Below are 24,080 nucleotides of genomic sequence, written 5' to 3'. Positions count from 1 at the left end.
ATCACTGACCATATCTCACACACGGCGGGCGATTCAATAATCGTAAACATTATAAAGTAGCATAGCAATGCGTACGCGTCAGCTACAGAGCTGCAACTTGCATCAGTGTGAACGGGAAGGATGCCGGCAAGTGGCGCGGTGGCTTGTTGTGGTGTCCGCACGAACTACAGGACTATACGCGTGAACGGCCCTTACTTAAAAAACAACCCTCGTATGTTGGCATGACAACCAACAAATTGCCTATCTGCATGAATGGTCACTGAAAAAACCATAGCCAACAAACAGTTGCTGAGCATTCTGCCCAACATGACATTCTTCATTTCAATGACTGCTTCAAAGCTTGGGCCATCTGGATCATTCTGATCAACACCAGCTTTTCTGAAATGCACAGGTGGAAACTCTCTCTGCAGTATATCCTATGTTCCCATAAACCTTCTTGCCTCAACCTTTGTTTGTCACTATCTTTTACCCACCTATCCCCTTCTGTGTTCCTGTTCCAGTACTACGTAACTGCACATCCTTCTATTTCACCAATACACCCACAGTCTTTCTGCTTGTCCCCTTTTCTGCCCTCCCCCCCCCCCCCCCCCCCGCTCCACACCCTTTACCATGCCCTCTGTCTAACCTCCCAACTGCATCTAACAGCCCTACCCTCCATCCGCCTCATCCCTGCATTCTCCCACAATCAATACTTTACAATCCCCATCCCTAACCTGCTATCCCTCTCCCTCCTAGCCTGCTCCTCACCCCGACCACCCAGATTACGAGCAGTCTGGTCATGGCAGGCAGAGACAGTGGTTGTATGTGAGATAGATGCATTTGCATGAATGTGTGTGTGTGTGTGTGTGTGTGTGTGTGTGTGTGTGTGTGTGTGTGTGTGTGTGTGTGCGTGTGTGTGTGGTCCAATTCTGAAGAAGGCTTGTAGGCTGAAGGCTTACTTGTTTAGCTGTCTTTCTTTCATGCCTGTCTATGACTCAACATTCCACTTTATTCATAATGTTCTCTAGACTTCATCAAGAAGGAGGACCTTCAGTGATGCTGAATGAGCCAAGTTACACATTAACAAAGTACAAGAACATCATGACATATTAATTATATATCTAAAAACAAAGATGATGTGACTTACCAAATGAAAGTGCTGGCAGGTCGACAGACACACAAACAAACACAAACATACACACAAAATTCAAGCTTTCGCAACAAACTGTTGCCTCATCAGGAAAGAGGGAAGGAGAGGGAAAGACGAAAGGATGTGGGTTTTAAGGGAGAGGGTAAGGAGTCATTCCAATCCCGGGAGCGGAAAGACTTACCTTAGGGGGGAAAAAGGACGGGTATACACTCGCACACACACACATTTAGAATCTGCATTTCTTGATACCTTACTGATATGGTGTAACCATGGATACTCTTAAGTTTTTTACTCTGTGTAGTAACTTACGCAAGAGTGTATGTTGCTGTTTTACCTTGCTAATGTTCATGTGCAGTAGCATATATTTGTTTGAATCAGAAACTACCTTTTAGTTACTCTACTGACAGTAAAGACTCTAAAGATTACAATATCATTGGGTAATCAAAATAAGCAGCAGCACATGGTAATCTGGAATTTTATAATCACTGATACAATGGTAACCATAAATATCAAGTAACTTTCCCAACTAAAAACTAATGGGAAGCAAAAACTATATAAATGCTATATAGGCATACTTAGAACATGAAAAAATGTGGGATCTATCAAGGCAAAATAACTGATGTAACTGAAATGGGTGTAGCAAGAGCCAAAGTTGTACTCTCTGTGCATACAATCATATAAGGACATCTGCAGGATACCTCTACAACTAAAGAAGCATAGGACAAGCTAAAACCAGTCTGCAAAGACTCTGGCCTCCTCTGGCAGTTAGGGTTACTAGAAGCACTGTTGACAAATTAAAATGAAGATAGTTCATCACAAGAAGAATGCACATGAAAAATAATTTCCACATCACAAAAATAAATGGCTTCACCAGCGAAGTTGAAGAGAATTCAAGTTTGCCTGTACCACGAAAGTCCATAAAAAAAGTAAATTATTGCTAGAAAAAAAAAGATAATGTCTGTAATAAAGCACCAACAAGTGGTGATGCTCAGGGAGTCAACAAGAAAAAGTATGATACTGTTACATTCCACATACATCCCAGATGACATAGTTGTAACAGATTCAGTCATATGGCAAAAACTTGTCAGCCTAGAAGTTCTTTTCAAATGCAGCTCTAGATGAAAGTATTCAGACAGAATGGTATGTAAACTGAAGCATATCAGAGCACATGTCCAAATAACCAAATGACAAAAATTATCTTAAAACAGTGATAGGCTCACAATTTGTAATAACATATCATGACAACTTATGGGTAAAAGAAAGAGGATATTCATTTGTAAATATTTTCATGGGAAACGATAATGATAGAATTAATGTAGAGAATAATCTGTACACATCTCAGCTGTGCACACATTTAGTACCTGTCATTAAAATGGTGGGAAAATGCCATTCAGTATTATACAATAGGAAAGGCTGTCATATTTATGACATATCTAAAAATTTGGTTGTTAATGCATCATCAGCAACTGGAATTTACTGACTAGACTTTGCAACAGCACACCAAAAGGGGATGAACAAGCATAATGTAAGCAGTCTCTTTAATAGATCTGTTACATTTTTCTGCAGTTTTCTGTAACTAAAACATAGTCTTTGGTTTGCCTTCTCCACAACATTTTCTATGTGTTCTTCCCAATTTAAGTTGTTCATAATTGTACTTCTAAGGTATTTAGTTGAATTTATGGCCTTTAGATTTGACTGATTTATCATGTAACCAAATTTTAACAGATTCCTTTTAGCATTCATATGGATGGCCTCACACTTTTCATTATTTAGGGTCAATTGCCAATTTACATTTCATTCTGATATCTTTTCTAACCCCCCCCATGAACCATGGACCTTGCCGTTGGTGGGGAGGCTTGCGTGCCTCAGCGATACAGATAGCCGTACCGTAGGTGCAACCACAACGAAGGGGTATCTGTTGAGAGGCCAGACAAACGTGTGGTTCCTGAAGAGGGGCAGCAGCCTTTTCAGTAGTTGCAAGGGCAACAGTCTGGATGATTGACTGATCTGGCCTTGTAACAATAACCAAAATGGCCTTGCTGTGCTGGTACTGCGAATGGCTGAAAGCAAGGGGAAACTACAGCCGTAATTTTTCCCGAGGGCATGCAGCTTTACTGTATGATTACATGATGATGGCGTCCTCTTGGGTAAAATATTCCGGAGGTAAAATAGTCCCCCATTCGGATCTCCGGGCGGGGACTACTCAAGAGGATGTCGTTATCAGGAAAAAGAAAACTGGCGTTCTACGGATCGGAGCGTGGAATGTCAGATCCCTTAATCGGGCAGGTAGATTAGAAAATTTAAAAAGGGAAATGGATAGGTTGAAGTTAGATATAGTGGGAATTAGTGAAGTTCGGTGGCAGGAGGAACAAGACTTCTGGTCAGGTGACTACAGGGTTATAAACACAAAATCAAATAGGGGTAATGCAGGAGTAGGTTTAATAATGAATAGGAAAATAGGAATGCGGGTAAGCTACTACAAACAGCATAGTGAACGCATTATTGTGGCCAAGATAGATACGAAGCCCACGCCTACTACAATAGTACAAGTTTATATGCCAACTAGCTCTGCAGATGACGAAGAAATTGAAGAAATGTATGATGAAATAAAAGAAATTATTCAGATTGTGAAGGGAGACGAAAATTTAATAGTCATGGGTGACTGGAATTCGAGTGTAGGAAATGGGAGAGAAGGAAACATAGTAGGTGAATATAGATTGGGGGACAGAAATGAAAGAGGAAGCCGCCTGGTCGAATTTTGCACAGAGCACAACATAATCATAACTAACACTTGGTTTAAGAATCATGAAAGACGGTTGTATACATGGAAGAACCCTGGAGATACTAAAAGGTATCAGATAGATTATATAATGGTAAGACAGAGATTTAGGAACCAGGTTTTAAATTGTAAGACATTTCCAGGGGCAGATGTGGACTCTGACCACGATCTATTGGTTATGACCTGTAGATTAAAACTGAAGAAACTGCAAAAAGGTGGGAATTTAAGGAGATGGGACCTGGATAAACTAAAAGAACCAGAGGTTGTACAGAGATTCAGGGAGAGCATAAGGGAGCAATTGACAGGGATGGGGGAAATAAATACAGTAGAAGAAGAATGGGTAGCTTTGAGGGATGAAGTAGTGAAGGCAGCAGAGGATCAAGTAGGTAAAAAGACGAGGGCTAGTAGAAATCCTTGGGTAACAGAAGAAATATTGATTTACTTGATGAAAGGAGAAAATATAAAAATGCAGTAAGTGAAACAGGCAAAAAGGAATACAAACGTCTCAAAAATGAGATCAACAGGAAGTGCAAAATGGCTAAGCAGGGATGGCTAGAGGACAAATGTAAGGATGTAGAGGCCTATCTCACTAGGGGTAAGATAGATACCGCCTATATGAAAATTAAAGAGACCTTTGGAGATAAGAGAACGACTTGTATGAATATCAAGAGCTCAGATGGAAACCCAGTTCTAAGCAAAGAAGGGAAAGCAGAAAGGTGGAAGGAGTATATAGAGGGTCTATACAAGGGCGATGTACTTGAGGACAATATTATGGAAATGGAAGAGGATGTAGATGAAGATGAAATGGGAGATATGATACTGCGTGAAGAGTTTGACAGAGCACTGAAAGACCTGAGTCGAAACAAGGCCCCCGGAGTAGACAATATTCCATTGGAACTACTGACGGCCGTGGGAGAGCCAGTCCTGACAAAACTCTACCATCTGGTGAGCAAGATGTATGAAACAGGCGAAATACCCTCAGACTTCAAGAAGAATATAATAATTCCAATCCCAAAGAAAGCAGGTGTTGACAGATGTGAAAATTACCGAACTATCAGTTTAATAAGTCACAGCTGCAAAATACTAACACGAATTCTTTACAGACGAATGGAAAAACTAGTAGAAGCGGACCTCGGGGAAGATCAGTTTGGATTCCGTAGAAACACTGGAACACGTGAGGCAATACTGACCTTACGACTTATCTTAGAAGAAAGATTAAGGAAAGGCAAACCTACGTTTCTAGCATTTGTAGACTTAGAGAAAGCTTTTGACAATGTTGACTGGAATACTCTCTTTAAAATTCTAAAGGTGGCAGGGGTAAAATACAGGGAGCGAAAGGCTATTTACAATTTGTACAGAAACCAGATGGCAGTTATAAGAGTCGAGGGACATGAAAGGGAAGCGGTGGTTGGGAAGGGAGTAAGACAGGGTTGTAGCCTCTCCCCGATGTTGTTCAATCTGTATATTGAGCAAGCAGTAAAGGAAACAAAAGAAAAATTTGGAGTAGGTATTAAAATTCATGGAGAAGAAATAAAAACTTTGAGGTTTGCCGATGACATTGTAATTCTGTCAGAGACAGCAAAGGACTTGGAAGAGCAGTTGAATGGAATGGACAGTGTCTTGAAAGGAGGATATAAGATGAACATCAACAAAAACAAAACAAGGATAATGGAATGTAGTCTAATTAAGTCGGGTGATGCTGAGGGAATTAGATTAGGAAATGAGACACTTAAAGTAGAAAAGGAGTTTTGCTATTTGGGGAGCAAAATAACTGATGATGGTCGAAGTAGAGAGGATATAAAATGTAGGCTGGCAATGGCAAGGAAAGCGTTTCTGAAGAAGAGAAATTTGTTAACATCCAGTATTGATTTAAGTGTCAGGAAGTCATTTCTGAAAGTATTCGTATGGAGTGTAGCCATGTATGGAAGTGAAACATGGACGATAAATAGTTTGGACAAGAAGAGAATAGAAGCTTTCGAAATGTGGTGCTACAGAAGAATGCTGAAGATTAGATGGGTAGATCACATAACTAATGAGGAAGTATTGAATAGGATTGGGGAGAAGAGAAGTTTGTGGCACAACTTGACCAGAAGAAGGGATCGGTTGGTAGGACATGTTCTGAGGCATCAAGAGATCACCAATTTAGTATTGGAGGGCAGCGTGGAGGGTAAAAATCGTAGAGGGAGACCAAGAGATGAATACACTAAGCAGATTCAGAAGGATGTAGGTTGCAGTAGGTACTGGGAGATGAAAAAGCTTGCACAGGATAGAGTGGCATGGAGAGCTGCATCAAACCAGTCTCAGGACTGAAGACCACAACAACAACAACAATCTTTTCTAAGTCATTCAGCAATTTGTTTTGATCTTCTGATCAGTTTACTAGATGATAAGTGACAGCATCATCTGCAAACAACCTAAGACAGCTGCTCAGATTATGTCCTAAATTGTTTATGTAGATAAGTAACAGCAGAGGGCCTATAACACTACCTTGGGGAATGTCAGGAATCACTTACATTTAATTGATGAGTTTCTGTCAATGACTATGAAATGTGACCTGTCTGACAGGAAATCACAGATCCAGTCACATAACTAAGATGATATTCCATGAGCATGCAATTTCACTGCAGGCCATTGTGTGTTACAGAAATCTAGAAATATAGAATCAATTTGAAGTCTCATGTCAGTAGCACTCTACATTTTGTGTGGAAAGAGCTAGTTGTGTTTCACAAGAATGATATTTTGTAAATCATAGTTGACTATGTGTACTTAGAGCAATCTCTTTGAGGTAATGCATAATGTCTGAACACAATATAAGTTCCAAAATCTGCACATTAACGTTAATGATATGGGCCTGTAATTTAGTTGATTATTCCTACTGCCTTTCTTCATTATTGGGTTGATCTGGGCAACTATCCAGTCTTTGGGTATGGATCTTTCATTGAGTAATTGTATATGATTATTAGGTATGTAGCTATTGTATCAGCATACTCTGAAAGGAACCTAACTGGTATACAGTCTGAACCAGAAAACTTGCTTTTATTAGGTGTTTTAAGTTGCTTCATTACTCAGAGAATATGTTGGCAGTTGTTGTTGATTCAAATTCTGGAATATTTACTTTGTCTACTTTGGTGAAGGAATTTAAAAGGCTGTGTTTCGTAATTCTGCTTTTGCAGCACTGAGATCTATAGTATTACAATTCTTATCATACAGAAGAGGTACTGACTGCCTCTTGCCTCTAGTATACTTTACATATGACCCTTTGAATTTTCTGCCAGGTTTTGAGAGAAAGTGTCATTGTGGAAATTATTATAAGCATTTCGAATTTTGAGAATCTGTAAGAGGTCACCAATCATGTTGTGTACAAAGTGGGTTCAGCTCCATCATTTGTTAATTTATTTGGTATTAATCTCTCAATTGCTGTCAGTACTATTTCTTTGAATTCAAGCCGTTCTGGTCTACACTTACATTGTTATTTTGGAAGGAGTGGAGACTGTCTCTCAGGAAGGCTTCAAATGAATTTTTGTCTGCTTTTTTGAATAGGTATACTTTATGTTTATTTTTGGAGGATTTGGGGATTGCAGTATTCAATCCTGCTATCATAACTCTGTGTTCACTAATCCCTGTATCCATTTTGATGCTCACTATTAGCTTAGGATTATTTTTTACTGAGAGATCAAGTGTGTTTTCTCAGCCATTTACTATTCGCGTGGGCTCATGAACTAATTGCTTGAAATAATTTTCAGAGAATGCATTTAACACAATTGCAGCTGATTCTTAATGCATACATCCAGATGTAAATAAGTCTTTTTGTCAACAAATTGAGGGTAAATTAAAGTCATCACCAACTATAATTGTGTGAGTTGAGTATGTGTTTGAGATTTAACCCAAGTTTTCTTTGAATGTTTCAGCAGTTGTACAATCTGAGTTGGGACGTCGGTAAAAGGTACCTATTATTAATTTATTCTGGATACCAAGACTGACTTCTGCCCATACTAACTCACAGGAACTATTTGCTTCAATTTGCTACAAGATAAACTACTTGTAACAGCAACAAACACGGTACTGCCAACTGTGTTTAGCCTTTTGGAACACCATTAGGTTCTTTGCAAAAATTTTGGCTGAAATTATTTCTGGCTTTAGCTAGTTTTCAATGCCTGGCTTTAGCCAGCTTTCAGTGCCTACAATGATTTGAGCACCAGTGCTTTCTATTAGCAATTCGAGCTCTGCTACTTTCCCAACATAGCTACAACAGTTTACAACTGTTATACCATCGCTTCCTGTATCTACATTCTTCTTATATTCAATCGCATCCATTGAGACTGAAGCCCTTTTTGTATTTCTCTAAGACTCTTTAATCTAAAAAACCCTCATTCCATGCAACACAGACCCTGTTACCAGTGTAATCATCTCCTGTATGTAGTAGACTCCTGATGTATTCAGCAGAAACTGAAACCCAAACACCCTATGGCGCAAGTCAAGGAATTTGCAGCCTACATTTTCTCAGAACCATCTGAGCCTCTGTTTCAGACCCTCTACTCAACTCTCTACTAAATGTCCACAAACAGTCATGTCAACTAATCTGCAAATGGTGAGCTCTGCTTTCATCTCACAAGCAAGACTGGCAGTCCTTACCACTTCTGTTAGCTGCTGGAAACCAGAGACAATCTCTTCTGATCCAAAGCAACACACATCATTGATACCGATGTGAGAGTGGACTTGTGGCAAAAAGGACAAGGTCATTTACATTCTGAAGCAATGCATGCACTACACAAAGGTCTGGCTCATAAAGTTTTATATGAGGGAGCAGTAAATACTACAGGAGCAATTTGCTCAGAGGGCAATCATACAAAACTTCATTTTCCATTATGTACCTCTAGAGCTACAAAAATTCTCGAGCTTGTACACTCAGATTTGTGTCAGCAGACATAAACTAGGTCAATAGCAGGCCCAAGTACTTTATTACACTAATTCATGACTATTTGAGGAAAGCATTTGAATATACTTGCGAAAATAAAAAGCAAGGACCACATCTGATTTGTGACTTTAGAAAGCTGATTGAAAGGCAAACTAGAAGAAGCACATGTGGGGACTCTAACAATATCTCTGATGGATGATGTATACCATCTCTTTTGGAGTCATAATTAGTGTGCTCTCTGCTTTCGCATCGAACCGGTGCTGTGCATTGTACTAAGTAGAAATAAAATGATATGTACAGAATCCAGCACAGTTGGTAATAATTCACTATCATACTCCTAAAATGATGAAAACTTACAACATTGGTGACCCTGAGTTGTGAATACATGATTTACATTCATGATCATGATCACCTGCATTCACACCACGGTTACTACAATGTCATCTTGCCATATATTTGATGCACACTGGTGTGAGCACCATGGATGTGTGAAATAACAGTGACTATTGATGTAATAAAAAGAGTGAATATTTTGATCAGCCTCCATGTACTAGTGTATCTTGTGTGCTGACAATGGTGACTTGGAACAATAGTTACTCTACAGGTCTGACAATAGGAACACTACATAGGTGCTCCATATATACATCAATACAGTGCCCTCACAGTACAGAAAATTTCATGCAGCAAATCACACCTTGCCCGACCACCACACTGCCAGTCCAGAACAATAACAAAGGGCTTCCACCCCCACATTGTCAACTGGCCTACTTCCAATGGCAACAACCACTAAAGCTGATCTCAGCAGAATAATTTCACCAGTCAACCTTGGCAGTTATCCTCCATTTCTAGCTTCCAAGGACTTGCCTGAGGCAACATTCCATATCATGACAGATTAACAGCAACTGACAAACAATCACAGCACCAAGATGCCATGGCCACCAAATTTGCTACATGATGAACAGCGTGCCATGCCCCCTCACTGGCTGATCATTAAACTCCACCATTCCATGACAATGATGTGATATTATGGTTTGCTACAGTTGGATGCTGTTTTGCACTCTGTGACATTGCAGACAATTCAGAAAAATTTGTTGTGCTACGACGTCACTCAGGCAAGTTCACCAAACTAGCAAGTGACATTATTCTGCCACCCTCGCACTCCAATAAATATGAGATAGTGAAATGAGCAATTCTGAGAAGACTCACATACCCAAAAGAACAACAACTACATCATGTGCCATATGAGATAGTGAAATGAGCAATTCTGAGAAGACTCACATACCCAACAGAACAACAACTACATCATGTGCCATATGAGATAGTGAAATGAGCAATTCTGAGAAGACTCACATACCCAACAGAACAACAACTACATCATGTACCATATGAAGCAGGCCTTGTGATGGCACTCCGTCACAGCTGTGGCACCACATCTGCACCGGCCGCAGTGGCCGAGCGGTTCTAGGCGCTACAGTCTGGAACCAGGCGACCGCTACGGTCGCAGGTTCGAATCCTGCCTTGGGCATGGATGTGTGTGATGTCCTTAGGTTGGTTAGGTTTAAGTAGTTCTAAGTTCTAGGGGACTGATGACCTTAGAAGTTAAGTCCCATAGTGCTCAGAGCCATTTGAACCATTTTTGTCACTGGAGCATTGTTGAAGGACAGCTCCCACTGCTGTGCCACTAGTGGCCAAGGTAATCAATAGCTTGGCTGAGGGGGCAGATGGGCGAGTATCAGAGCCCAGACCAAGGAAACCTTTAGCGCCTTGAAGGCTTCGAGCATGGGATTGGAGTCCTTAGGTTTGCTAGCATACTAGCCGACGATGGTGATCTAGGGTAGTACAGAACCGTAGTTTATCGCTGAACACAATGACGCCTTTCATCAGCAGTCCATATTCCTCGGTCACCGCATCATTCTAAACGACATCCGACCACGTCTTCTGATTTAGCCTTGATGCTGGAGGATGAATGTTCTATATCCTCACAGATCACAAACGACTCACAGATGCCTTCCACCTGGAGGACCTACCCCCTCATCATTTCTGCCATTTCAACTTTGTGTCTCAGTTTACAACAGACATCCACTATATCAAGGGCCTGGAAAATGTCACTGCCAATTTTTGTCATGCATCAATGCAGTGTCCAACATCATCAATTTATCTACTCTAGTTACTCTTCAGGCAATAAATGAGAGCACCCAAGCACTACTTGTGGACCGGTCCACCTCACTCATGTTCACGAACATACCCCGGTGTCGCTGATGAGGTCTGGTGCAATTCTTTGACTGGGGTCTTGTGCCCAGTGTTACCAGCTCCCTTACACCATCAAGTTTTCAATGCCTTACACAACCTGACACACCCTGTCATTCGTGGCTCTACCTGTCTCATTACAGAGCACTTTTTTTTGGAAAGATATCAAAAGAGACTGCCAGACTTGGCATGTAATTGCCTCCCTTGTCAGTACAACAAAATCAGCTGCCATATGGTCCCCCTGCTGGTAACTTTCACATTTCTCCAGGACATTTCAGGCACATCCATATCAATCTCATCAGCCCTCTTCCTCCATCAGAAGTTTTTACATATGTCCTGTCTTCTATTGATCGCTTGTCTTGATGGTTGGAAACCATACCTTTGCTGAACATCACAGTCAAGAAGGTTGCCAAAAGTTTTGTCTCCTCTTGGATTGCGCAGTTTGGCTGCCCAGCCACAATGACAGTTGACCAAGGCCAGCAATTTGAGTCATCCCTGTTTGCCCTGCTGTATCCACAAAATCCACACCACCTCATACCACCCCCAGACCAACAGTTTGGTGGAATGGTGGCACTGTGCTTTAAAGACAGCCCTCAGATGCCATAACTGACTTTTGTCAGAAGCTCTACCTTGGGTCCTTTCAGGGTTGAGATCAACATACAAATCAGACATCCAGGGCACCATTTCAAAGGTGGTTCATGGGGAGAACCCCATCCTGCCAGTTGAACTAGTCCAGTAGTCCAGCCCGTTGGGTCAATGGGTCACGAAGGTCTCCCCCCCCCCCCCCCCCCCCCCCCCAACAGTCTACATGGATATAGTAAACATTGTTCTTGTGAAACAAAACTAACTCTTTACTCTCACAAAAAGAGTTGAGAGCTATTGACAATGGACTTCAAATTGATTCCATATTTCTAGATTTCCAGAAGGCTTTTGACATTGTACCTCACAAGTGGATTGTAATCAAATTGCATGCTTATGGAATATCATCTCAGATATGTGACTGAATTTGTGATTTTCTGTCAGAGTGGTCACAGTTCATAATAACTGATGGAATGTCATCAAGGAAAAGAGAAGTGATTTCTAGCTTTCCTCAAGATAGTGATATAGGCTCTCTGCTGTTCCTCATCTATATAAGCAATTTAGGAGACAATATGAGCAGCCATCATAAACCTTTTTTTTTTTGTTTTTTACAGATGATCCTGTCATTTATCATCCTGAAAAGTCATCAGAAGTTCAAAACCAACTGCAAAATCATTTAGTTATATGTCTATCGTGCAAAAATTGGCAGTTGGCCCTAACGAAAAGTGTGAAGTCATCCACATGAGGGCTAAAAGGAACACATTAAATTTTGTTTACACAATAAATCAATCAAATCTAAGGCCATAAATTCAACTAAATAGCCAGAAATTCAAATTATGAACTTAAGCTAGAAAGAACATGTACAAAATTTTCTGAGGAAAGCCAACCAAAGAGTGCAATTTATTGGCAGAAAATATTAAGATGCAACAGATCTACTAAAGAGACTACCTACACTATGCTTGTCTATTCTCTTTTGGCGTTTCTCATTGTGGTGGGATCTTCTCATGAAATTTCAATCATCAACTTTCTCCTCCAAATGCAGAAACATTTTGTTGCTGCAATCTACATAGGGGGAAATGACAATTATAATAAAATAAGGGCAATCAAAGCTTACACAGAACAATATAGGTGTTTGTTTTCTCCACTAGCTGTTTGAGAGTGGATTAATAGAGAATTACTGTGAAGGTGGTTGAATGAACCCTCTACCAGGCACTTTAGTGTGATTTGCAGAGCATTGTTGTAGATGTAGATGTAGATATGGATGTAGATGTAGATGTAAATTTAACCCATTTCTATGTAGCAATATTTCATTCTTAATTTATGATATAAATATCATATTTTTGAGACATAAAATTAATGATATTAATACTTTGTTAAAAAGTACAAAAAATACATTATCTATTAATGAATATGTCTACAATGACTATCATTTGGACTTGTATTTTCCTCTATGTTTTGATTTAGTCTTGGGTTTTACATAATAGAAAAAAATCATTATCATATGTGTTGGTTGTTACATCTGCATAACAGTGCTTTTAGTGTTGTTGGGTGCTGTACTATGAGGAACTGTAGTGACACTGCACACATCAAAATTTGTAACATCATCTGTGCAGAAAACATCAGATAATATAATAATTTACACAGCTTTTAGAGAAAATGATTTTGTGCAGGTGATATTTCAATAACCTTCCATTCTAGAGTGGTGTATATTTTCCTTCTCATAAGATTGTTCACCATAACACAGTGTTGCAGGTCTGAAACTTAATACTATCAATCATAACAGCTGCTTGTGTTTGTATTAAATCAATAAGGCCACTTCCAGCCTTATTGGCATCATTATCATTGTTGAAAAGAACCATTACCAGCTAGATTTGCCCGTTCCTTACTTTCCAACAGACCAAGAAATTATACAGCTAAAGCTGTAAACAGAAAAATCTTTATATGATGGTCCTAAAATTAAGACTCTGATCAGAATACTAACAATTACACAGTAGAGCCATACTTGAAAAAGAGAAATACTACCCTAATTGAAATGACTAGTCACCAGTAATAATGGCTCCTACCCTACACACAATGGTTTACACCCAACCAACAGGCAGAAATTTGGTCATGAATTAATCTGACAAATGTCAACATTGAAAAAAAAAAGACAAAAAACATTTTATAAAATTAAAGTTTCACTCATTCATTCACACACAATATTCCATGAATCCCATAATGAAGGAGAGCCTCTGGGTTACTGAATGCGTCAGGTGTAATATTGACTGGCAAAAGCAGCCACTGTACCCTACTTAAGAAACATGGCCTCCATTATGACCAAATTATGACTGATAATATCATACTGACATTGATTAATTTGAAATAGCTTCCCACTAGACATGGTGCAAAAATTTGGAATTATCTATAAATTCAAAGGAAAATTAAAAACACATGTTATTAACTGATTCAAAAAATTATAATAATATTTAGATTATCTAGTGCAGGGCTTAACAACTGGCCGGTTTTGAGCACGAGTACTCGCGTCTGCTCAGGCACATGCTCGCGAACAGGTGCAAGGTCACGGATTAGGGAGGGAGGGGAGGAAGGGGAAATGCGTGCGCACGTATGAATAGGGCCGCAGCGTGCCTATTGAATTCGCGCCGACTGTGTAACGTTAAAAGTACTACGATCAGCTCTAAGAGCCACTTCGCTGGTTAAGAATCATGTCAAGTTGCCGTTGTGTAACCCCAACCATGCTTTCGCAGTTCAACCCCCATTGGGAGGAATTGTATCTGTTTACAGAAAAAGATGGTGTTGCAAAATGTTTAGTATATCACAAAACGCTTAATTCTTTTAGGAAATTTAATTTGCAGTGACATTATATGTCATACCACGCAAAAGACTATGGAAGTGGAAAATGTGATGGACCATGTCGTGCACAGGAAGTTATTAAACTTAAAAGGAAGCTATCTGAAGAAGATCTGGATGATGAAGAAAAATCAACTGAGGCAGCTCTCAGAATGAGTTACAAAATTGCTTTGCTTTTAGTGAAATCCCTACGCTCCTTCACTGATGGCAATTTAATAAAAGAATGTTTGGTAGTTGCAGTGGAACATTTGTGTCCATCTCAAGTTGAACAGTTTCGGATTGTGTCATTATCTAACATGACCATTATGTGTCGCCTGCAGGACATGGCAGACGACGTCCAGAGCCAGCTTGCAAATATCTGAAAAGATTTTATGGCGTATTCTCTAGCTCTGGACGAAAGTGTTGATATCACTGGAACAGCTCAGCTTGCCATATTTATTAGTGGTGTTAATAGAGATCTTCAGGTGAGGGACGAGCTCCTCAATGTAGTAGCCATGAAGAACACTACAACCAGAGGTGATATTTTAAGTAGTGTTGAAGAAAGTGTTAAAACCATAGGATTGTCATGGAATTCTTTAGTTTCAGTGTCTACAGACGGTGCACCAGTGATGACAGGGAAAAAACCATATTTCGTTGCGCTGTTGAAGGAGAAAATGCAAAAACTGACCATGCTGAATGAAATAAGGGGCGTTCACTGTGTGATCCACCAGGAAAACTTATGTGCAAAGAGTATCACTCTAAAAAATGTGATGAGTGTTGTTGTCCATACAACCAATTATATAAGGCAGCATGGGCTACAACACAGGCAATTTAAAAGCTTTCTTGAGGATGTAGAAAGCCAGTATGGTAGCCTGCCTTATTACAGCGAGGTCCGCTGGCTTAGCCGTGGCGAATTATTAAATCGATTTTTTTGGCTATTAGATGAGATAAATATGTTCATGGAAATAAAAAACATGTGTGTTCCTGAATTGAAAGAGCCTTCATGGAAATGTGATCTCGCGTTCTTAACAGATTTAACTAGCCATCTGAATGCTTTGAACATTTCACTACAAGGTAAAGATCTGCTAATTACTCATTTCATATATCAAATACGAGCTTTTAAAATGAAACTGACACTTTGGGTGAGTCAGCTGGAAACAGGAAATCTAGCCCATTTTCTTAAATTATCATCCATGCAAGATGTTCACAAAGACTGTAAACGTTATTCACGTAGTTTAGTTGCCCTTAAGGAAGAATTTGATCAACACTTTCAAGATCTGACAGCACTAGACAGTGATTTTGATCTGTTCTCCTCTCCATATTCAGCAAATATTGAAGAGATTCGTCCTGAGCTGTAACTAGAAATTATTGACCTGCAGTGTGACAGAGAATACAATTTTCAGAACAAGAAAAACATTTTGGAATTTTACAGACCCTTCCCTCAGGATAGATTTCCTCGTTTGCACAAACTGGTGGCTACAATAATATGCATGTTTGGTTCCACGTATGTTTGTGAACAATTGTTCTCTGCAATGAAATGTAACAAGACGCGCATGAGAAACGCATTGTCTGATCGAAATTTAAACTGCACGCTGCGCCTACAGTGCACAATAACAATTACACCGAATACAGACGCAATTGTAAAGGGCAAAAAGTACAAGATAACTGATAATCCCATTCTTCAGTGACACCTTTTATTGTGTAACAGTTCACAAATTAATATGAATGTAGAGGCATACACTAAGCTAATAAAATTATGTGGCACGTGTACATTCTCCTTTATTTGTTTCATTTGTTGCAGTAATAATTCGTGAGTGATATCCCTGCAGGTGGCCGCGGATTTACATTGACTGGCGGCAACTATTGTGTGCCCCACATGAATCTCCCCACTCTCCGCTCTGGTCTGGTAGTGGGGGTAGCGTGCTCGCGCTGCTCCGTGCTCGCGCCTTGCTTCTCACAGCTTGCTCCGTGAGCACGTATGTTGTGAAGCCCTGATCTAGTGATACACTGTACTTCACCCTTTCTATCAATAATGGTTTCTTCCTTTTAAATTAACAGTTGTAGAAATTATTCTGATTCATCATTAACTATTACATATTGCATAAGGTATTTGGTATGTATGTCCACTTCAAGATTAGCAATGTGGAAATTCCTGAATGGAAAAATACATAAAATAAGGGAAAGGCAACCACTCACCTGTAGTTGACCAATGTGTAGCACATAGAAACATATAACAGAAAACAGTATTCACACTAGATTTTGAGATCTTGCTCTTTCTCTGGTAGAAATAAACCCATTCACACACACTGCCACTCAGGTATCCAAACACACATTCCCACAGTAGTAGCAAGAATTCAGGTTTGTGTCCTATAACTACAAATGTAGTCAAGCTACACTGACTGACTGACTGACTGAGACTTGAAACCCAGGTCTTGAGTTCGAGTCTCGGTGCAGCACACAGTTTTAATCTGCCTGGTAGTTTCATATTAGTGTGCCTTCCGCTGCAGAGTGAAAATCTCGTTATGGAAACATCCCCCGGGCTGTGGCTAAGCCATGTCTCCGCAATATCCTTTCTTTCAGGAGCGCTAGTTCAGCAAGGTTCACAAGAGAGCTTCTGTAAAGTTTGGAAGGTACGAGACGTGGTACTGGCAGAAGTATAGCTGTGAGTATAGGGCGTGAGTTGTGCTTGGGTAGCTCAGTTGGTAGAGCACTTGCCCATGAAAGGCATAGGTCCCGAGTTCAAGTCTTGGTCCGGTACACAGTTTTAATCTGCAAGGAAGTTTCATATCAGTGCACACTCCACTGCAGAGTGAAAATCTCATTCCAGATCAAGGTAGTTTACATTTTCTGCTTACTCATGAAGTCCACTGTCGCAAGCTATCACTAGCAACACTGGCAAGAAATTACAAATAATCTGTGAGTTAATGTCAGGTAATTGGTAGTGGATGTATGACTGCATTATTATTGCTCATCAGCATTTTCCACCGCATTGCCAATGAAGTTCACTATGAGACTGATGAATTAAATGCTGCAACATCTCACAAAGTGATAATTTTCTGCCTCCACAGCCTACTCTCTAAAGAGGGCAGTATTAAAATGAGAGACATTGTGCTGTCTGGATGGTCAGAGATCTATTATAAATGAGGCAATGTGTCAAAGTTGACACCTTCACTCATTGATCCACATATTTTGTTCCATAAATCGCCACTTCAGATGGCAGAAACAAAGATTGTAAGTAACCCCTCTAATCTCTACTCACATAGAAAATTATGAAAACTACTTCAAAGAATACTGCTCTTCCTTTAACTTTACTCTACTTCTATTTTTATCTGATAGATCATAGCAAGTGTGTATGGAAAGTAATAAAGAAGGAAGCAAATAAAGTGTCCCCTAAAATGCAAAATCACACTCTGAATCACGAGAACAACAATGTAACTGGTCTTCAATACATCACAGATCTTTCCAGGTGTTACTATGCAGATATTATAAATAATTTAATAGTCAGTGACAAAACAGATACTATAAAGAAACTGAAAAACAAAGTGCAGTCATGTTCCTCTTCAATCTACATTGGTGGAGGAGCCCCAGATGAAATCATCCATGTTGCATCAACTCTTAAGAAAATGTCATCAAAGACTTATGGTATTTCTGACTGCGTCATAAAGCAATCTATTACAAACATTTCATTTCCTCTTGCAGATATTATCAATTCATCTTTTATGACTGGTACATTTATAGACTGTTTCAAACTTGCTAAAGTGTACCCTATTCATAGATGATTTGAAGGGAATAAACTACTGATAAACACAAAAAAAAACATGTCTCAATTTCTGCTTAATAGGTGATGCATGCAACACCAGTGTGACAATAAACTCCAGACAAAATTTCATCTTCTCTGGAAACAAAGATTTTGGCATATGGCTACAAAATAACTACAAATGGCATACACATATAAACAATATAAATGGAACACTAAATAAAATACACTATAGTCTATGGTTATTCTCTATTAAAGCAAGTTTTAGCTCTGTCCAAATTGCCTACTTCACTGAATTCCATAGCATCCTACTGTATGGAATTACATTCTGGGGTAATACACCACCTAGTTAACTAACTTTCCTAATCCAGAAAAGAAAGGCAACATTCTCAATAAACAGATTCTTGCAAACCCCTCTTTCAAAAGTTGTCAGTCCTCCCACTTCCTTATATGTACATACTAGAATTCCGTAAGTACATTAGAAAGAACTTAAAGACATAAATGAAAATTTTAATATCCATGAATAAGATACAAGACAGAAGGAAAAGCTTTATATCCAGTCAGTAAAGACATCAGCCTACAAAACTTCCACAATAAACAGTGGTATACAAATTTACCATAGTCTTCCGCATAAAGTGAAAGTTGTATCATCATTCACACTGTTTTGTAAAACCTTAACAGCATTCTTATTAGATCACTGCTTCTATTCAGTAGCAGAATTTTTAGAAAATTTGAGATACGAGAGCCTTGAAACAAGGCAGTGAAGCTCCTGTGAGGAATGCAAGCTCTTTCATGGATAAAGCTAAAATTTACTGCCCACTAGAATAATAGTGCATTTTGCTGTGTCATTCTACTGTTCTGTTTTGTGTTTGTTCTGTGTTCCAAAATCTGGAAAGATTTTTTGAATGAATGAATGAACAAGAAATAAATACACACACATATTTATATAGTAGCTTGTTGGATTTAATAAACTGTGTTGTTATGCAGTATTTACCATATTTACCTGATTAAAAACTTGTATTGGCATAAAGTATCTGCCTAGAAGATTAACTTATACCTATTTTAAATTTATCCCATTTATTGATTGTCTACATTTTGATGATATAAGTAAAAATAAAATAAATGAAGAAAAATAATTTACATTGATTTGCAGATCATTTTCTTTCCTATATGTCTTGCTAACTAATCTGCCATCTGTGGTATCATAATTTTATTAATTATCATCACCCAAAGAAACAGTTGTGAAATTTATACCATCATTATTACAAATTGTCTGTTATTTGTCTGTTTCTTCCAAATATTTTCAAATGTTTGGGTTATAGTTACTGTGGAACCTTAGAACACAGCTGTTTATCAGATTTTGCTTCAATAATGACGTGAGAATAGCTCAATAGAATCATCAGTTGACACACCCTCATCATTCCCATCATACATCACAGTGAGTGTCAACAACACTGCAGTGAAAAACACGTAAGTACACAACTAGTCCCTATGTCCTGCAGAAATGAATACTATTTTTAGCATCTATCCAGTTTTAATGTCAATTCAATTCTGAGTACAAATTGAGTTAGACAAACTGCAGTTTAAATGTGGTAGGTATTCCTAAAATGCCAAACTACACGTTATAGATTCTAGAGGTTTGCATTATTATGTTATCTGCTGCCCACTCACTGCTCCCCTCCTCACACTCATCTACTTCCCAACTAAGGTGGTACCAGTGTTTCCCCTCCAACCTTTCTTAGTGCTATGGTTGAGCAAATGTGAATCATGGACTGCAATAGCTTCTGGGGTGTAGGTTTTATGTAACTACAGCAACTAATACATATGTGATGGATTAATTTCTGATCATGATGCACAGTTAGTTAGGATAAATAACTTAGTGACTTACAGTATGAATACTCCTCAGTGGAAATCACTTAGAGTAATTAATGGCTCCAGGACAAATGTTTTTAAGAATAGTCTACAGGAGATTACAAGGGATTTAATTTATAATGAACCAAATGGTATGATAAAATTTAATCTAGTCCATTTCATCCATATCATTATTTGAAGCCCGCATCTCGTGGTCGTGCGGTAGCGTTCTCGCTTCCCACGCCCGGGTTCGATTCCCGGCGGGGTCAGGGATTTTCTCTGCCTCGTGATGGCTGGGTGTTGTGTGCTCTCATTAGGTTAGTTAGGTTTAAGTAGTTCTAAGTTCTAGGGGAGTGATGACCATAGATGTTAAGTCCCATAGTGCTCAGAGCCATTTGAACCATTATTTGAAAATAGCTTTCTGCTTAAGCTAATCAGAAAGATACTAAACAGCCACGTAAAAAAACTACAAGGATTAAAGTATCTTGTAAAAGGGAAAGGGAAATGTATCTTGTCACAAGAACAAGTAGGGATCCTGTAGTAGTTGCACACTGAAAAAACCACTTACATTACTAAGTAATGTTATTGAAAATCAAGGAACATCCACAAAATGTCGGAAAACAGTACTTCTGACAACAGACTTAAGGCTATATGGAATGGAGGGCAACAAGAGACAAGACTACCAGCCACAGAACAAGACATCACTATTGAACTGAATGGAAGGGCTATAAATAATGATTCACAGGTAGCAAATGTGTTTAATCACCATTTCATAAATATGGTAGAAAGTGTAGGGGCAAACAGTTCAAGAGCAAAATCACAGCAGTATGCTGAAAATGCAACTTTTATAAAATTATAATATGTGAACAGCAACTAAATTTCTAATTTGCAACCCACTTAGTAAATCATAACAGTCTCTCATAATAAAATAAAATATCATCTGGATTCAGAATCAAGTAATGTTTCTGCATTTGAATGTTCATTATACTTAAAAACTGGTATTAATGTTTGTGCACATTATCCGTACTTTTATGAGAACTTCTATTGTACAAATGCCTAGATACAAAATGAGTTTATAAGATGATAGAATTTAGCACCATTTCCTCCTGTGTTTCATAAAATAGTCAAATATTAAGCAGAGCAATAAATAGCTGTAGCAGCTAGTTCATAGTTTCTGGCTTATTCCTTGCATTAGTGCAGCACAAGTTGAATGGCATGTGACAGTTCAAGCAATGTCAATAATTTATCCAGCACTTTGGTATAGCAGAGAATCTTGGGCCTGTTCGAATGAAAATAGCATTTCACCAGGCCAGCCCTTCTGAATTCTTAAAAATAAATCTGAAAATGACCTCAATAGACAAAGCTTCAACTGTAAATCTAAGATGACCCTTACAAACAACCTCAGAAAAATAATTTCATCTGAAAATATAAGCCAACTCTGAATTTATTGAATGGTGGATTTGGGAAGAAACCTCTTCTAAGAGTCAGGTAAATACTACATCCGTAAATCCAAATATCCTGCTATGTTATAGAAGTAGTGGCTAATAAAGTGTGCTTATGATTTAGTTTTGAATATATAAATATTTCTAGTTCCCTGATGTCTGGTGACAATCTGTCAAAATATTTGCACCAGGTCATGGAAAAACTTTTTCAAACCTAGACATGCATATGTAATTTTCATTGACTATTTTTGCTCCTAGTATTATGGTTGCAAATTTCATACTTCATTCGAAGTCCATTCTTATTAACCACAAATGCCATTAAGTAGTACCTTGTTCACTAATTTATTTTGATTCTTTATGGGTCCCTATCCTTATATTACTTTTTATTAGTCACTGCTTCCCTCCAGTTTGCTCTTGCTATCAGTTCTTAAGTGATCAATTTACATTTTCATTCATTTATGTAACAATAATCTTTTTCCTGATGTGATTTGTCATTGTGTTAAATGTACAGATTACCAAACATCTGAACAAATTTAATTTTTCCCCTAGTCATAAGTCACAATTGGAAACTAATTGAAACAGAAATAAATATAATAGAATTTGAAACATTATAATTATGTACCTGCAGGTAACACCCACAACAGCAGTTTGCACATGCCAGTCTTCTTTTTAATAAAATTGCTTGCTGGCGAGTCTGATCAAATAATTTCATGTAGAAGCCTCTTGATGAACCACAGAACATGCGTTGTAATGTTCCTGAAGCTTCAGCAGCATAGTAAAGAACTTCTCCATGTGGTACTTTTACAAGATAACGATTTTCAGACTCAACAGTTGCCAAAACTGAAATAAATGAAGAATTATTCAAAACACTTTCGAGTTTAGAAAACTTGTTGTGCTTCTTGTCAAAGAAATTTAATTAAAGAGTATGTAAAATATTTAACTTTCTTCAGGCTGACTGCCTGCAGTTATGCCATAGGATTTGTCTCAAAGTCTAAAAACATAGAAAACTAATTATTAAAATGTGTAACAAATACTAGTAACAAAAATAGGTCTGAAGTATTCAAGTTATGTAAACAGTTTAGTGGTTCATTGTATCATCATAGACATAGTGCTACAGACAAGACTCTGTCATTAACTGATTCTTTATATTTTATGTCAAATGAGCACATCCTACTGTATGATACAAATCAATGTTTCCAGAATGAAATTTTCATTTTGCAGTGGAGTGTTCACTGATATAAAATCCATGTTTCCAAAACAATTCTAGCTTCATGGTTGATTCATTCATTGTAATTCAGACAGCCCATTAAGAATAAGAATGTTTAGTGGTATAGAGTACTGGTAAGATAAATTGTACACTGAAAAGTGAACCAATAATTTATCCTAATAAGGATAGGGCTGTGAAGTCCTACCTAACATCAAATCAGATGTACCAGTACAAAAATAAATGAATGAATAAAATGAGTATCTGGAAAATTTTCTGTCCTCGTCACATGGGACATTTTTATGGCATATTGACAAGCAGAATTCCTTTTACATGTGGCATTAGTGTTTTCCATCAAAATTAGATGATAATCCATATTAACACTGTTACTTCACTGTTACTGTTGTGCTACTGGTGTTACTGTCGTGCTACTGGTGTTACTGTCAAGAAGTATAGATGCCAGAATTCATAAAATTGAAGATAAATTAACTGTTCATGAAACACTAAAACTGTTTTGAATTTTCAGAAATTTTGGTTTAAGTCCCAGTTTTGTGACCATTTGAATAGTGAAGGCAGGTCATCAATCTTATTGACAGTGATAGTATTCACATCTGGCCACTAAGTAAAGCTGGAGATCATTATGATAGGAATAGTATCTACAGAAGATTAGAATTAATGAGCTGACATCAACATATGGTAGAAAAATAATATACTGCAATCTCGGCTCTATAGCTCTCCTGAGGTAACATGCTTCTGGGATGATTTTTCACACACACAGTCACTGCACTGTTTTCTGTTTCTCAGGAGCCTTAGAGACCAATTCAGTACACAATCTAAAAAAATTTAGGAGTCACATTTTTGTTATCAGTGTGTCAATGTTGGTGGTATCATATGATTTGCTGAGCTCAACTAATGCTAATATTATGATGTCATAAGTTTCTTTGGCTAATTAACATGATCAGTTGTCATAATTAGAACAAAGTACAGCCTATCATATTTACAACTAACCAACTGATGCTTCTATTAAAAGAAAATCAATTGAGAGACAAAATGTTGCCCTGTATTCACCTTGAGAAGGTAAAATGTTTGCTACTGCTTACAGACACTTACAAAAATGAAATAAATACCACTGTCCCTCTAACCCTGGGCTCTGGGTCAAGTCAAGCTGAAGTTTTCTGTCTGATAAAGCTTGCATAACTTATTTCAGATGTGAACTCAAGAAAATACTGCAGAAGATTGTTCAAGGAACTGGGGATACTAAACGCGGCTTCACAGTACATTTTATCTTAATGAAAATTTAAAGTCCCTTTTAAGCACTTCTCAATCTATTCACTCTATAAGCACCTAATAG

At 38.3% G+C, this 24,080-nt stretch overlaps 1 protein-coding gene across 1 annotated transcript in view; it reads right to left on the bottom strand.

Moving 5' to 3' along the window:
* The window catches only part of LOC126446721 (phospholipid scramblase 2-like), a 150,848-nt gene that overhangs the window by 64,676 nt on the left and 62,092 nt on the right, over nucleotides 1-24,080 (bottom strand). Inside the window, exon 7 of the mRNA XM_050090985.1 lies at nucleotides 22,148-22,365. Coding sequence (XP_049946942.1) covers nucleotides 22,148-22,365 — 218 coding nt within the window. The remainder of the gene's footprint in view (nucleotides 1-22,147; nucleotides 22,366-24,080) is intronic.

This window comes from Schistocerca serialis, chromosome 1 (assembly GCF_023864345.2).
Source record: "Schistocerca serialis cubense isolate TAMUIC-IGC-003099 chromosome 1, iqSchSeri2.2, whole genome shotgun sequence".
Lineage (NCBI taxonomy): Eukaryota > Metazoa > Arthropoda > Insecta > Orthoptera > Acrididae > Schistocerca > Schistocerca serialis.
Note: the sequence above shows the minus strand (reverse complement) of the source record. Positions and strands in the feature narration are given on the sequence as shown.